Source organism: Heptranchias perlo, chromosome 3 (assembly GCF_035084215.1).
Source record: "Heptranchias perlo isolate sHepPer1 chromosome 3, sHepPer1.hap1, whole genome shotgun sequence".
In the NCBI taxonomy this organism is placed as follows: Eukaryota; Metazoa; Chordata; class Chondrichthyes; order Hexanchiformes; family Hexanchidae; genus Heptranchias; species Heptranchias perlo.
The window spans coordinates 82,883,624-82,897,759 of record NC_090327.1 but is presented as its reverse complement, the minus strand read 5'-3'; the positions used below and the strand labels follow the sequence as shown (position 1 = coordinate 82,897,759).

The following is a 14,136-nucleotide window of genomic DNA, read 5'->3' as shown; positions in this document are numbered from 1 at the left end:
CGCCACGGCAGCTGGCAAATTCAAATTCAATTAATTAAATAAAAATCTGGAATTAAAATATTAGTATCAATAATGGTGGCCATGAAACTACCGAATTGTCGTAAAAACCCATCTGGTTCACTAATGTCCTTTAGGGAAGGAAACCTGCCGTCCTTACCTGGTCCAGCCGAAATGTGACTCCAGACCCACAGCAATGTGGTTGATTCTTAATTGCCCTCTGAAATGGCCGAGCAAGCCACTCAGTTGTAAAATCTCACGACGAAAAGTCATAACAAGAATAAAACCAGACGGACCACTAGGCACCGGACACGACAATGGCAAACCAAGCCCAGTCGACCCTGCAAAGTCCTCCTCACTAACATCTGGGGACTTGTGCCAAAATTGGGAGAGCTGTCCCACAGACTAGTCAAGCAACAGCCTGACATCGCCATACTCACAGAATCATACCTAACAGCCAACGTCCCAGACTCTTCCATCACCATCCCTGGGTATGTCCTGTCCCACCGGCAGGACAGACCGACCAGAGGTGGCGGTAAAGTTATATACAGTCAGGAGGGGGTGGCCCTGGGAGTCCTCAACATTGACTCTGGACCCCATGAAATCTCATGGCATCAGGTCAAACATGGGCAAGGAAACCTCCTGCTGATTACCACCTACCGTCCTCCCTCAGCTGATGAATCAGTCCTCCTCCATGTTGAGCACCACTTGGAGGAAGCAGTGAGGGTAGCAAGGGCACAAAATGTACTCTGGGTGGGGGACTTCAATGTCCATCACCAAGAGTGGCTCGGTAGCACCACTGCTGACCGAGCTGGCCGAGTCCTGAAGGACATAGTTGCCAGACTGGGCCTGCGGCAGGTGGTGAGCGAACCAACACGAGGGAAAAACTTACTTGACCTCGTCCTCACCAATCTATTTGTCGCAAATGCATCTGTCCATGACAGTATTGGTAGGAGTGACCACCGCACAGTCCTAATGGAGACGAAGTCCCATCTTCGCACTGAGAACACCATCCAACATGTTGTGTGGCACTACCACCGTGCTAAATGGGATAGATTCAGAACAGATCTAGCAGCTCAAAACTGGGCATCCATGAGGCAGTGTGGGCCATCTAGCAGCAGTAGAATTGTATTCCAGCACAATCTGTAACCTCATGGCCCGGCATATTCCTCACTCTACCATTACCAACAAGCCAGGGGATCAAACATGGTTCAATGAGGAGTGTAGAAGAGCATGCCAGTGGCAGCACCAGGCGTACCTAAAAATGAGGTGCCAACCTGGTGAAGCGACAACTCAGGACTACATGCATGCTAAACAGCGGAAGCAACATGTTATAGACAGAGCTAAGCGATTCCACAACCAACGGATCAGATCAAAGCTCTGCAGTCCTGCCACATCCAGTCGTGAATGGTGGTGGACAATTAAACAACTAACGGGAGGAGGAGGCTCTGCAAACATCCCCATCCTCAATGATGGCGGAGTTCAGCACGTGAGTGCAAAAGACAAGGCTGAAGCGTTTGCAACCATCTTCAGCCAGAAGTGCCGAGTGGATGATCCATCTCGGCCTCCTCCCGATATCCCCACCATCACAGAAGCCAGTCTTCAGCCAATTCAATTCACTCCACATGATATCAAGAAAGGGCTGAGTGCACTGGATGCAGCAAAGGCTATGGGCCCCGACAACATCCCAGCTGTAGTGCTGAAGACTTGTGCTCCAGAACTAGCTGCGCCTCTAGCCAAGCTGTTCCAGTAGAGCTACAACACTGGCATCTACCCGACAATGTAGAAAATTGCTCAGGTATTTCCTGTCCACAAAAAGCAGGACAAATCCAATCCGGCCAATTACCGCCCCATCAGTCTACTCTCAATCATCAGTAAAGTGATGGAAAGTGTCGTCGACAGTGCTATCAAGCGGCACTTACTCACCAATAACCTGCTCACCGATGCTCAGTTTGGCTTCCGCCAGGACCACTCGGCTCCAGACCTCATTACAGCCTTGGTCCAAACATGGACAAAAGAGCTGAATTTCAGAGGGGAAGTGAGAGTGACTGCCCTTGACATCAAGGCAGCATTTGACCGAGTGTGGCACCAAGAAGCCCAAGTAAAATTGAAGTCAATGGGAATCAGGGTGAAAACTCTCCAGTGGCAGGAGTCATACCTAGCATAAAGGAAGATGGTAGTGGTTGTTGGAGGCCAATCATCTCAGCCTCAGGACATTGCTGCAGGAGTTTCTCAGGGTAGTGTCCTAGGCCCAACCATCTTCAGCTGCTTCATCAATGACCTTCCCTCCATCATAAGGTCAGAAATGGGGATATTCCCTGATGATTGCACAGTGTTCAGTTCCATTCGCAACCCCTCAAATAATGAAGCAGTCCGAGCCCGCATGCAGCAAGACCTGGACAACATCCAGGCTTTGGCTGATAAGTGGCAAGTAACATTTGCGCCAGATAAGTGCCAGGCAATGACCATCTCCAACAAGAGAGAGTCTAACCACCTCCCCTTGACATTCAATGGTATTACCATCGCCGAATCCCCCACCATCAACATCCTGGGGGTCACCATTGACCAGAAACTTAACTGGACCAGCCATATATCTACTGTGGCTACGAGAGCAGGTCAGAGGCTGGGTATTCTGCGGCAAGTGACTCACCTCCTGACTCCCCAAAGCCTTTCCACTCTCTACAAGGCACAAGTCAGGAGTGTGATGGAATACTCTCCACTTGCCTGGATGAGTGCAGCTCCAACAACACTCAAGAAGCTCGACACCATCCAGGACAAAGCAGCCCGCCTGATTGGCACCCCATCCACCACCCTAAACATTCACTCCCTTCACCACCGGCACACAGTGGCTGCAGTGTGTACCATCCACAGGATGCACTGCAGCAACTCCCCAAGACTTCTTCGACAGCACCTCCCAAACCCGCGACCTCTACCACCTAGAAGGAGAAGAGCAGCAGGTACATGGGAACAACACCACATGCACGTTCCCCTCCAAGTCACACACCATCCCGACTTGGAAATATATCGCCGTTCCTTCATTGCTGCTGGGTCAAAATTCTGGAACTCCCTTCCTAACAGCACTGTGGGAGAACCTTCACCACACGGACTGCAGCGGTTCAAGAAGGCGGCTCACCACCACCTTCTCAAGGGCAATTAGGGATGGGCAATAAATGCTGGCCTCACCAGCGACGCCCACATCCCATGAAGGAATAAAAGAAAAAGGACAGGAAGTGTGTATACAATGTAAGATTTTTAACATAAGACATAGATATTTAATGTAATACAAACATAGTTATTAAATATCGTCACACCTTGCATTGTGCTTCTTTCAATTTCTGTTTCAGTGAATCACTCTCTTGCTGTAGCTCATTAATAATCTGGTTCTTATGGGTAATGGTCTTATTGTCCAATTCTTGCACTGAATGTAATGAAGATAATTCCATTTGCAAATTTTTAATTGTTTCTTCACACTGAGCCACCTGTAAGAAGAAAAATGACAGCCAACTTCCATCATAAAAATAATTTACAAGCTAACATTGGTCTCAAAAGGATAAAGCTGATGTGAGAAACGGCACAGTTGCATGCAACAAATCATGAACTTTATGTCAGTAGTCACTTAAATAAAGAGAGAAATATGAAAATATATTGTAATGTTCCACCTATTCTACTAGCATGTACTTTATTTAGGCCCCTATGTGCTCAGATATAGGCATACTTTTTAAATAAAAATCAGTTTTAGTTGAACATATTTGTGTTCTTTTGCATGGGAGAATACAAATTTGGAATGCAGCCTACATGCATATAAATGCGGTATACCAAATGTAAATCCTTCGAAACATAATCAAGTGTAATGGTTAAAGTACTAGACTAGCAAACTAGAGGTCATAAGTTCAAATCCCACCATAGCAAGTTGTGAAATTGAGTTTGGTTATACTGGTAATTTGTGGGCTAGCACCAGGAAAGCTGCTGGATTGTTGTAAAAATCCAACTGGTTCACTGATGTTTTTCAAGGAAGGGATCTGTCCAGACTGACCTTCATGTAAATGGGTTACCTACTGTCCAAAAATTTAAAATATCCAAAGTGACTGAAAGGATCCTAATTCAGACCAGAGAGGGGCTAAACAATCTGCTGTCCACAGGCACAGAAAAACTCCTCTGTTCACTGGGCAAAATACCATGAGCAGGCAATAAGCACAAAAAATTTTAAACAAATACTTTACAGCAGACCCACTGTATCCATAAGGAACGTTAGATGGCAATCTACTTGTGACCTCAATGAAATCAATATGCCATTTGTAGATCTCTACACTTCAGACACCAAATCCAAGCACTATCCCACAAACCGCCTACTCACTCTACACCTACAAAAGGATACTCAGTCTCCTCAATCCAAGACATAGAGATCCAGACAACAGTAATAGGGCAAGAAAGCATGTGGTTGAATTCTATAAAACACTGTTACATTTTTGGAATTTTTTTAACTATCTTATATTCTGCTTATGTTTTTGGGTTTTTATCGACCACTCCCTTTGCTCCCTATGTCCCAGTGTCCTTTCACTTTGCCATAATATCTAGGTAAATTTGTAGCATGCCTTGAGATTGAATAGAGAGACCCTCTTAACTTTGTTTTGGCTTACTTTTTCTATCACGTATCTTCACATGATCTTCTTTAATTTTGGAAGGTGGCAAAATAACACCACATTAAATTGTGACATAGGTTTTAATTACCAAACAAATTTATTAAACAATAAGATTAAATGAACAGTAGGAATGTCAACACAGATTTTACAATAGTTATTAAACTTAACTATCTCAAGTAAGTAGAAAATAACAGACATAACTGCTGCATTCTTATGGAGCGCTACTATTTCTTTTCTTACTGCCCACCAGGTGTTATATGACCTATTACTCTCCAAAGGCTTCGGACAGGTTGTCCGCTATGAGCCAGCCAGGCTGGGAAATATTTTCCAGAAAAGGACCAAACAAATTTAAATAATTGTCGTTTACATTCAAAAAAGTAGCCAAATAAGCACATATTTGAATAAATCCCAGAAGATGTTTATATTTGAATTAAATGCCCCCCTGTCCCCTTCCTCGGATACCTGGCTGAGACAAAATGACTAAAAATTGTAATATTTGTATCACAATAAACCAGGGCATGATTTTCTGAGTGAATCTTGTTTTTAACTCCTTATGTACTGCGACAAAATTGAATAAGCTAATACCATGCTAAATCTTAGTCAAAAATGCTTCCAAAGCTACCACGTATACTCACATTTAAGAGAGAGTACAAAGTAAAGGAATTGGCCTATATGGGAGTCATTGAGGTGGATGGTATTGTTGCTCAGTCTGGAGGAGCACACTCACCTGCTCTTGGCTTGGTCTCACTCTCCTTTCTCCTCTAGACTCTCCTGAATACTGGTCACCTATTCACCACTCCCAAGATTCCAGTCTCCCTCCTTGATTGTGCATGGAAAAGTCAGGACACGCATTAAAATCAAACCCCATTCTCTGTGAAGCTAGAATGGCCTATGGGACAACTCCATAGAATGTGGAAAATCTAATTTTTAATGCGCAGATAGACTGTTTCATGCACTGCCACTGCTGCATGCCAACTAAATAGGGGGATGAAAGATCAATAATGAGAAAGGTGAAAGTGAGAAATCAGAAACCAATGAAAGCTGAACAGGAGACCATGAGCCAGAGGAAGGAACAGCAAGCCAAGAACCAGAGAGAGGAAATTCAGTATTGAAATGAGAGCTTCTGCAGAACTGGAGTTGAAACTTGGATGTAATGCTGCCTGAATATAGGGCTGCTGCTGTTTGAAGAATTTTTTGGCAGGAAAGTAGGAGATCATCTTTATGACATGGGTCACTTCAGAAGCAAATTTACACGATAAGGTTAAATCAACTGAAACACTTTCACTAGCACCCTCCCAAATACTCTCAAGTCGACTACCATCACACCAATTAACAAGAAAGGCAAGGTCTATTATCTCATAACAAAGAAAAACCAGAGCAACAAAAGGCCAGTCAACCCACCAGACCAATATCATTTAGAGTCCATGTATGATTATTCTAACAAAGGCATTCCCCCCATATCACTTCTGGGTGTTTTTCTACATTAAAGGTACTACATAAATGCAAGTTGATGTTGAGACCCCACTTTAGAAAATACTAGTTTCTTACCTAATCAAATAGTGGAGTTAAATATTCTAAACTATTGTCAATCCAGCATCTTTTTCAGTTGACAACTGATGCTGAGTCAGCTCCCTTCTCTGGGAGTCTTTCCACATATCTGCTATCAAGTGGGTTAAAAAAAAGTTGCTTCTAATCTCTGAGCTTCTTCCTTATGTCTTCTAGTCCTGTGCTCATTGTTCAAATTAAATAGCTTGTTTACTTTCAGTCCATCAATAACTTTCATTATTTTGAAGACCTGTACATATTTCTACAAAGCCAAATCACTCTTCAATAATGACTATAAAATATTGGCCAAACAGAGCTTATCCGGGATGCCAATTAGAGAACACGAGGCAGCTATTTAACGATACTCACCATTGGAATAACACCATAACCACTGCCTAAATACTCTGTCGAGATGATGATAAGACATTTAATTGAGTAAAGTTTGTCTTCCTTTTCCCTATGCTCAAGAATGGAGGTGAAACAAACTGATAATGTATCCAAGTTTGCTGACGACACAAAGCGAGGTGGGAAAGTAAGCTGTGAGGAGGACACAGAGTCTGCAAAGGGATATTGACAGGTTCAGTAGTGGCCAAGAAGGTGGCAGATGGAGCAAAATGTGGGGAAATGTGAGGTTATTCACTTTGGTAGGAAGAATAGAAAAACAGAATATTTTTTAAATGGTGAGATACTATTAAATGTGGGACCTGGCACAAGAAACACAAAAAGTTAGCATGCAGGTACAGCAGGCAATTAGGAAAGCAAATGGCATGTTGGCCTTTATTGCAAGGGGGTTGGAGTACAAGAATAAGGAAGTCTTACTACAATTGAACAGGGCTTTGGTGAGACTTCACCTGGAATACTACATACAGTTTTGCTCTCCTTACCTATGGAAGGATATGGAAGGATACCTTAGAGGCGGTGCAACGAAGGTTCACTAGATTAATTCCTGGGATGAGAGGGTTGTCCTATGAGGTGAGGTTGAGTAGAATGGGGCTATACTCTCTGGAGTTTAGAAGAATGAGAGGTGATCTCATTGAAACATATAAGATTCTGAGGGGGCTTGACAGGGTAGATGCTGAGAGGTTGTTTCCCCTGGCTAGAGAGTCTAGAACTAGAGAGCATAGTGGCAGGATAAGGGGTCGGCCATTTAAGACTGAGATGAGGAGGAATTTCTTCACGCCGAGGGTTCTGAATCTTTGGAATTCTCTACCCCAGAGGGTTGTGGATGCTGAGTCGTTGAATATATTCAAGGCTGAAATAGATAGATTTTTGGACTCTAGGAGAATCAAGAGATATGGGGATCGGGCAGGGAAGTGGAGTTGAGGTTGAAGATCAGCCACGATCTGACTGAATGGCGGAGCAGGCTCGAGGGGACATATGGCCTACTGCTGCTCCTATTTCTTATGTTCTTACGATATTTGAACCCCATCCACAGTATGAATCCAATGAAGGACTGTGTCCTCTCCCCCATCCCCTTATCTTTGCCTCGGGTGTGGAACCATTGGCAATAGGCTTAAGGGCAAATTTAGACATCTGTGGAGTGCAAGTTGAAGGGGCCAAGCACAAATTATCATTGTACACTGAGGACATATTACTAAATATGACCAACTCCATCATTTTCCAACCCATCATAAACTGTGCTCGGCTCACAAGTTACAAACTTAACTATTTCAAAACGCACTATATCCCTCACACAGGGAATCCCCATACTTGCAGTGAATCCTATCCCTTTATATGGACAGACGTGGTTTCAGATACTTAGGTGTAGTCCCATCCTATCATTCGTACACCACAGCAAGAGACCAGAAAGGTGCAGAAATCCCTTAGGTGCATAAACACTATCATTCTGGAATGAGATCTTCTTGACTGAAGATGCCACAAGAACTATTAGCCCTCCCTTTAATCTAATGTGACAAAAATCTCCCAGATGCATTTGTCATAAGCAGATTCATGGTTGTGGGAAGGGCAGGTTGGCAAACCCCTCTTCAAGGACAGATTTTTTCTTTCCTGCAACAAATTCCACCTCAACTAGTAGTGCCTTTTCCAGAACCTCTTGATCAACAAACTTCTCCAGGACCCAGCAACATTCTGTAAACTGTAACAAGAGTTGATCTCCATCAAATTACATCTCCTCAAACTTCACAGAAAGGCTAAGAAGTTTAGGGCAGTGACAAAAGCACCAAATAATTGAGAAAGGCTAGAGAAAAGTTTGAAGACAAATCATCACATACAGCACAATGCAGGAGAGGCAACTGAAATTCAAATGCTGAACATTTCATAACCCCCTACCACCAGCATAAGCTCCACGTTTTCAAACCCTTCCCTGTATGATAATGTTGAAGAAGCTGTAGCCAGATTGTCACACACTTACACACACCAGGTCCTGCCCTCAAATTCAATCATTTAGGGCACGGTATTCCGATGCCACAAAGGCCATGATAAGCAATGAGATCCCATCCGTCCCACTCCTCTGCTTATGGGTGTCCCTACTATGTATCGATTAATATAAACTGCTAATGATAAGAAAATGTGTGTGAGGAGGGGGGACAATTTTCCCTGATGGTGACATTTCTGCCCACAGTTGGGAAAGTGCAAACATTTTGCACCTCTTCATGGAGATCTATACAGTTATTCCACAGCATACTCCTGTAGAGAGAGGGGCAAGAGGGTACATGGCACACTATCATCATCTGACCTAGGCACAAGAAAAACAGCTCAACTTAATGATACACTTAGACAAGATAACAATCTCTATGTACCTTAGCCTTACCATTCTCCCTCATCCTGTGGCCATTTTGGATCCTGAATTGCTTAAAACTATTATTCGAATATGCATAACCATGCCAACAAACTTATAGTATCAATGTATTCTTTGCAAGTACTTTGTACAATAAATGTACAATTGGCCAATATGTAAACTAGTGTGCGGCTCTTTTAAAAAAAATCGGAAGCGGTTATGGCTGATTGTCATCAAGCTTATTAAACACCATTGTTTCAACTGGATGACTTTTACAAGGTCTCCAAAAATACACCACAGAAAAAAGGGGTTTCAGTCTAAGGAAAAGAAAAGCTGACCTAGTTAGGCTGAACCAATCACCGAACAGCGCTAACAATGTTTAAGAAAAAGATAATTTAGTTACACAAAATTGGCATAGGACTACACTTATCCATTTAACAACGATAATATCCTCACTGTATTAAACAACAGCATTTTCACAATTCAGATATAATTCCTGTATTTAAAAATAATATTGTTGTTTTACCCCAGTAGCCATTTCCCTTTCTGCAATCATGGCAGTTTGAAGATCCTGTTCCAGAGAATGAATCATCTGCTGTTGCTTTTCAACTATATTAACTGCAGCCAAATATTTCTGATGCAGTTGTTCCAACAGCTTCTCTTGATGCTGGATCTAAAATAAATTTCAAAGAGCTTTTTAGTTACAAGTGTTATATTTGCACAATCATGTCAGCTCAAAATTACAAAACAGAAAGATCTAATCTAACTTGGCTAACTGAACCTAACTAACAATCCAAGACTGTTGTTTTATGGTGCTCTGAATAATATAAATTAAATGCATTCAGAAAAAGTTGTATTTAACTTTCTATTACTGACAAAAAAACAGCGAAGTAATTCAACTACTCTGATTGTTTTGGATGATGAAGCAACATTTGAGCCAAACCAATAATTGACATGCGATATTTTAAAATATGGAAAGTAATTATCATCTTGGTTTTGGTCATAACAAGAAAGTTAAAAGAAAATCATACTGCTCCTATACCATAAAGTGTCTGGATCGATCTCTAAACAGGAACTTAATGTTTCAGGACAGAAAGCTTCAAATTTCAGAACACAAAAATACAATAATTGAACAAAGTGCATTTCTTTTCAATAACAATACAGGGCAGAATGGTGTCTAGAAGATTTGAACGGTTTGTGTCTGGCCTGACGTTTTCTCCCGAGAAAACAAAAGGTTCATTGGCATTACAACCAGAGAAGGCTGTTAATAGAAGTAAAACAAAGCTAATCCAATCTGGTTGGTAAGTACATTACATTCTGGAGGACACATAATGAACAAAAGGCAGGACTTTGCTGGGGCAGAAACAAAGCAATCCACTCTGTTTTAATACATTTGTGGGATCACATGGCATGAAACATGCTGAATTGCAATTTTTTTGGCAGTGAATGACAAGTAGGATTTTCAGAAATGTACACTGTGCCATCAACATCATTATCAAATGTTCAAAGGTCAGAAAACTGCTGCAAAGAGTCAATAAGTATCAAAATTATGTATAAATACAGGACAATCCAATTATCATGAGATAAAGGAGATTTTGAGGCCTCGGAAATGGGACGGTAGCTCCCCAAAAATGGTGGGAAATAACTTACCGCCCCGTTCCTGTTGTTATTGTGGCTGCCTCAACTTTCCCCAAGGCCTACTGCTGGGCAGCCAAAGCACCCACCCCAGTTAGCAGTAGTTTATTTTAATAAACAGATTGGAATCCTATGACATGCATAGGTCTCAGCCTGTTTGCCATTTGAGGACAGTATTGCGCACAGTACTGGCTCAGCCCAGTATCAGCTGGCGGTCCAGCTGAAGAGAAGCCCACAGGTCAGTTTTACTGTATTTTTGTGAAGTCGGGGGGTGCAGGAGCATGCTCCACAAAACCAACCATGAGACATTCCCGCTCCAGCTTCCCCCTCCAGAGATTGCACCCACCCTAAAGAACCTACATTCTGCTTGCCCAAAGGCTGGCCAGGCCGCCCAATACTGAAGTGGCCCGAAGCTGGCGGATTGTTCCAGGCTGATTGTTTTCTGCCCATAGCTCTGAGGGACTACTGGGAGGCCAGGAGAGTGCACTCTGGCAGGTTACCCGAAGTCCACATGGGGGAGGGACAATCTAACCCAAAGAATTTGTAAGTGAAGATTCATTAGTGAGGATTGGATACCTAAACTGGTAAACTGGTGTATATCTTTGCATTTAATTAAAAATTTGTCATCTGACATGTTCATGGGATGCAAAGTATGCCAACTGACTCAAATTTCACTTTCATTAAAAACCATCTACAGCTGAAGAACTTTGTAATTCTGGGCCCACAGAAGACTTCCGGCTTGCTAACGGCTGGACCCCTCCCTATCTTATTGAACTTGGCTTTTTTCCAGTTCAGCATCTTTATCTCTGACTTCTTATTAACTTTTTTTCCAACATTCAACCTAACTATGTTGTGGTCACTATTTTCCAATTGTTCCCCTTCTATCACATCAGTTATTTGTCACAATTCATTTTCAAGATCTAAACTGAGCAATACTTCTTTCCTTGTTGGACTAGAAACATACTGGGGTAGAAATTCATATGCATTGCGCCCATTTCTCGGGTGTAAAACGGGCACAAAGCATATCAATTTAGCTATCTGGGCAGGTGTTGGTCCCACTGCTAAATTCATGGGGCCCACTTTTTAGGCCCATTGAATATGTTGATTAGAGGCCTAACACCTGTTGAAGGACAACTGTGTAAATATGTTCCCGACATCCGATTCTTCAATGGCCCCTGTGGCCGGCAACTAAATTAAATTTTTTAAAAACCTTTCTATGGAGCCGGGATGAGCAGGAATGCTCCTAACTCCATAAGTATGCCGATCGCACCGCCTGCTGTTTGTGTACCAGTTCCCTTAACCCTATCAATGTAGATTCTGTCCTAACACAACCCACTGAACAACCTTACATTCTAGTGCTGTGATAGAATCCTTTACTACGGCCCAATTACTTTTTTCCCTCCCTGTCTCTTCCGAAAATGTCATAATCAAGAATATTAAGTTACCAGTCCTGCCCTAACCTACGCCGCAGCTCTATAATAGCTGTTATGTCATACTCTTGCATGGTAATTAATGCTTCTAACTCAAACGTTGTTTTAAATGTTTTGTGCATTCATATACATACCACTCAATCCTGACTCCAATTTTCTGGCAATTTAATTCTTTCTAATTCATCCTCCTTATCATCTGTTCTTTATTACTTTCCTGTTTTTCTCTTTTTTGCCTTTCCTTACACTCTTGACACTGGAGAAAATAACTGATGCATCGCATCATGGGAGTCACCTTATAGATTGAGGGAAGGGAAAATAATAGGGTGTCATCTTGGGATCAATGTCAAAAAGTTTTAAAAGGATTAAGCCCATAATGGCTCTCTCCATTGATAACCAGGATTTTCTTTTGAATAAGTGATGGATGCTGGATGAGGAAGAATATTGGAGTACATATTGGTACAACATGAAAACACAAGGTGACATTTGTTTGGGATGTATATATTTGCATTTATAGCACAAAAGAAGTTTATAATTGAATAAAAGTCTATTGAATCTTATATATGTATTTTAAGAATGAAAATAATTTCAATTATTAAAATTGTTTGCATGTCAAGCGATATCAACATCAAACAAAATTTTAAAAACTTGCCTGTTCTTCTGCTATATTACATTTTTCATCTTGACCTAGTTGCTTCATTCGTAGTTTATGGATTATGTCCTCCTTACAGAAGACCTGTAGATTTATAAATTTATAATGATAAAAATTAACTGCAGATACATTTGTCTGAATATTTATTAAAAATTCAAGAAATTACCTCATTTGAAAGGATATCTTGTTCACTTTGCGCAGTGATCATCCAAGCTTCAAGTCGGGCTTGTAAGCGTCCATTGTCCTCCACCGTTTCATTGTATTGCTGTTCAAGTTGTTTAATTTGATCTTTCAGTTCAGTAACGGTGACGTTCTTCTTTTGAACCTTTAATTAGGAAACATATGTTTTAATAAGTAATGATCTTATAAAGAAGACACGCAAATTTGCATTTGGTAGGCTTACATTTATTGCAACGATAGCCAAATAATGAACTATTTTTAACATTTGAAAGGAGCCATTTACAAGCTGTCTCTGTATTAATGTATAATAAATGTATTAAATCACAAGTAAGCATAACAGCTCACCTACAATAACTAACAAGACTAAAATATTGTATTGCTAGGACTAAAAATTTGAGTTCAGATTTCAGCTAAATCAGAAACAGGTAAAATTGACTATCATAATTTGGTGAATAATAATGATTAATTATGTCATTATTTGTCAACACACAAACATCATACTAAAACATTAAAATAATAAAAGTGAATGACTTATTGTCTGTAATAATTCAAGTATTTTAACATATGCACACATTTGGCTCATTAAAATAGTCTCGTTCATCCAGTAAAATCTGCTAATGATAGCAACATTCCTGTCACCAAGTAAAAACTTAATACAACCTGCAACATTTTAATCTAGCAATAGATATGCAGTGACTCGACATCCAACTACACAGATAATTCTCATTTCACTATCCCATCAGTATTCATAACACAGCTCACAGCCTCTTGCAATCTACCTCACCCGCACTTGACCTGCTCCTCCATGTGTTTCTCTCTGTATTTCCACCCTGCTTAGTTGTTGCTGATGATGACTTTTCAGTGCTACTCCCTTTCCTGCTTGCTCTTCAGGAAGAGACAGTGCTGATATTCCAGCACCCTCAGTACAAGTGAAAGGAATTCACATTAAAACACCTATTTACAGGATAGCTCTACTTCTTAATAGTAATCCTTTGTTTTCTCTCATTGGAGAATAAGAAAAGGAGAAAGAAAAATACAGAATTTTGGCATAGAGAACATCCCACAGCTAAGGAGCTGAACATGTACATGAGCAATAAAAGATAAAGAAAAATAAAGAGAGGATTTTTAGAAGGCATTTGATAAGATTCTACATAAGAGTTTTGTTATGAAAATGAAGGCACAATGGTAACAAACGGAATGCAATTTTATGGTTCATCAGATTGGTGGGATGGGGGTAGGATTATAACTAGGATTTTTAGGACATTTTATTTTCCACTCATATGAATGATTTGGAGATAGATACAATAGGCATGATATCAGTTT

At 41.1% G+C, this 14,136-nt stretch overlaps 1 protein-coding gene across 1 annotated transcript in view; it reads right to left on the bottom strand.

Annotated features, from left to right (window-relative positions):
- LOC137308418 (early endosome antigen 1-like) overlaps positions 1-14,136 on the bottom strand; it is a 498,139-nt gene that overhangs the window by 299,261 nt on the left and 184,742 nt on the right. Inside the window, exons 8-11 of the mRNA XM_067977151.1 lie at positions 12,800-12,958; positions 12,634-12,717; positions 9,446-9,592; positions 3,309-3,476 (exon numbers count right to left, since the gene is read on the bottom strand). Coding sequence (XP_067833252.1) covers positions 3,309-3,476; positions 9,446-9,592; positions 12,634-12,717; positions 12,800-12,958 — 558 coding nt within the window. The remainder of the gene's footprint in view (positions 1-3,308; positions 3,477-9,445; positions 9,593-12,633; positions 12,718-12,799; positions 12,959-14,136) is intronic.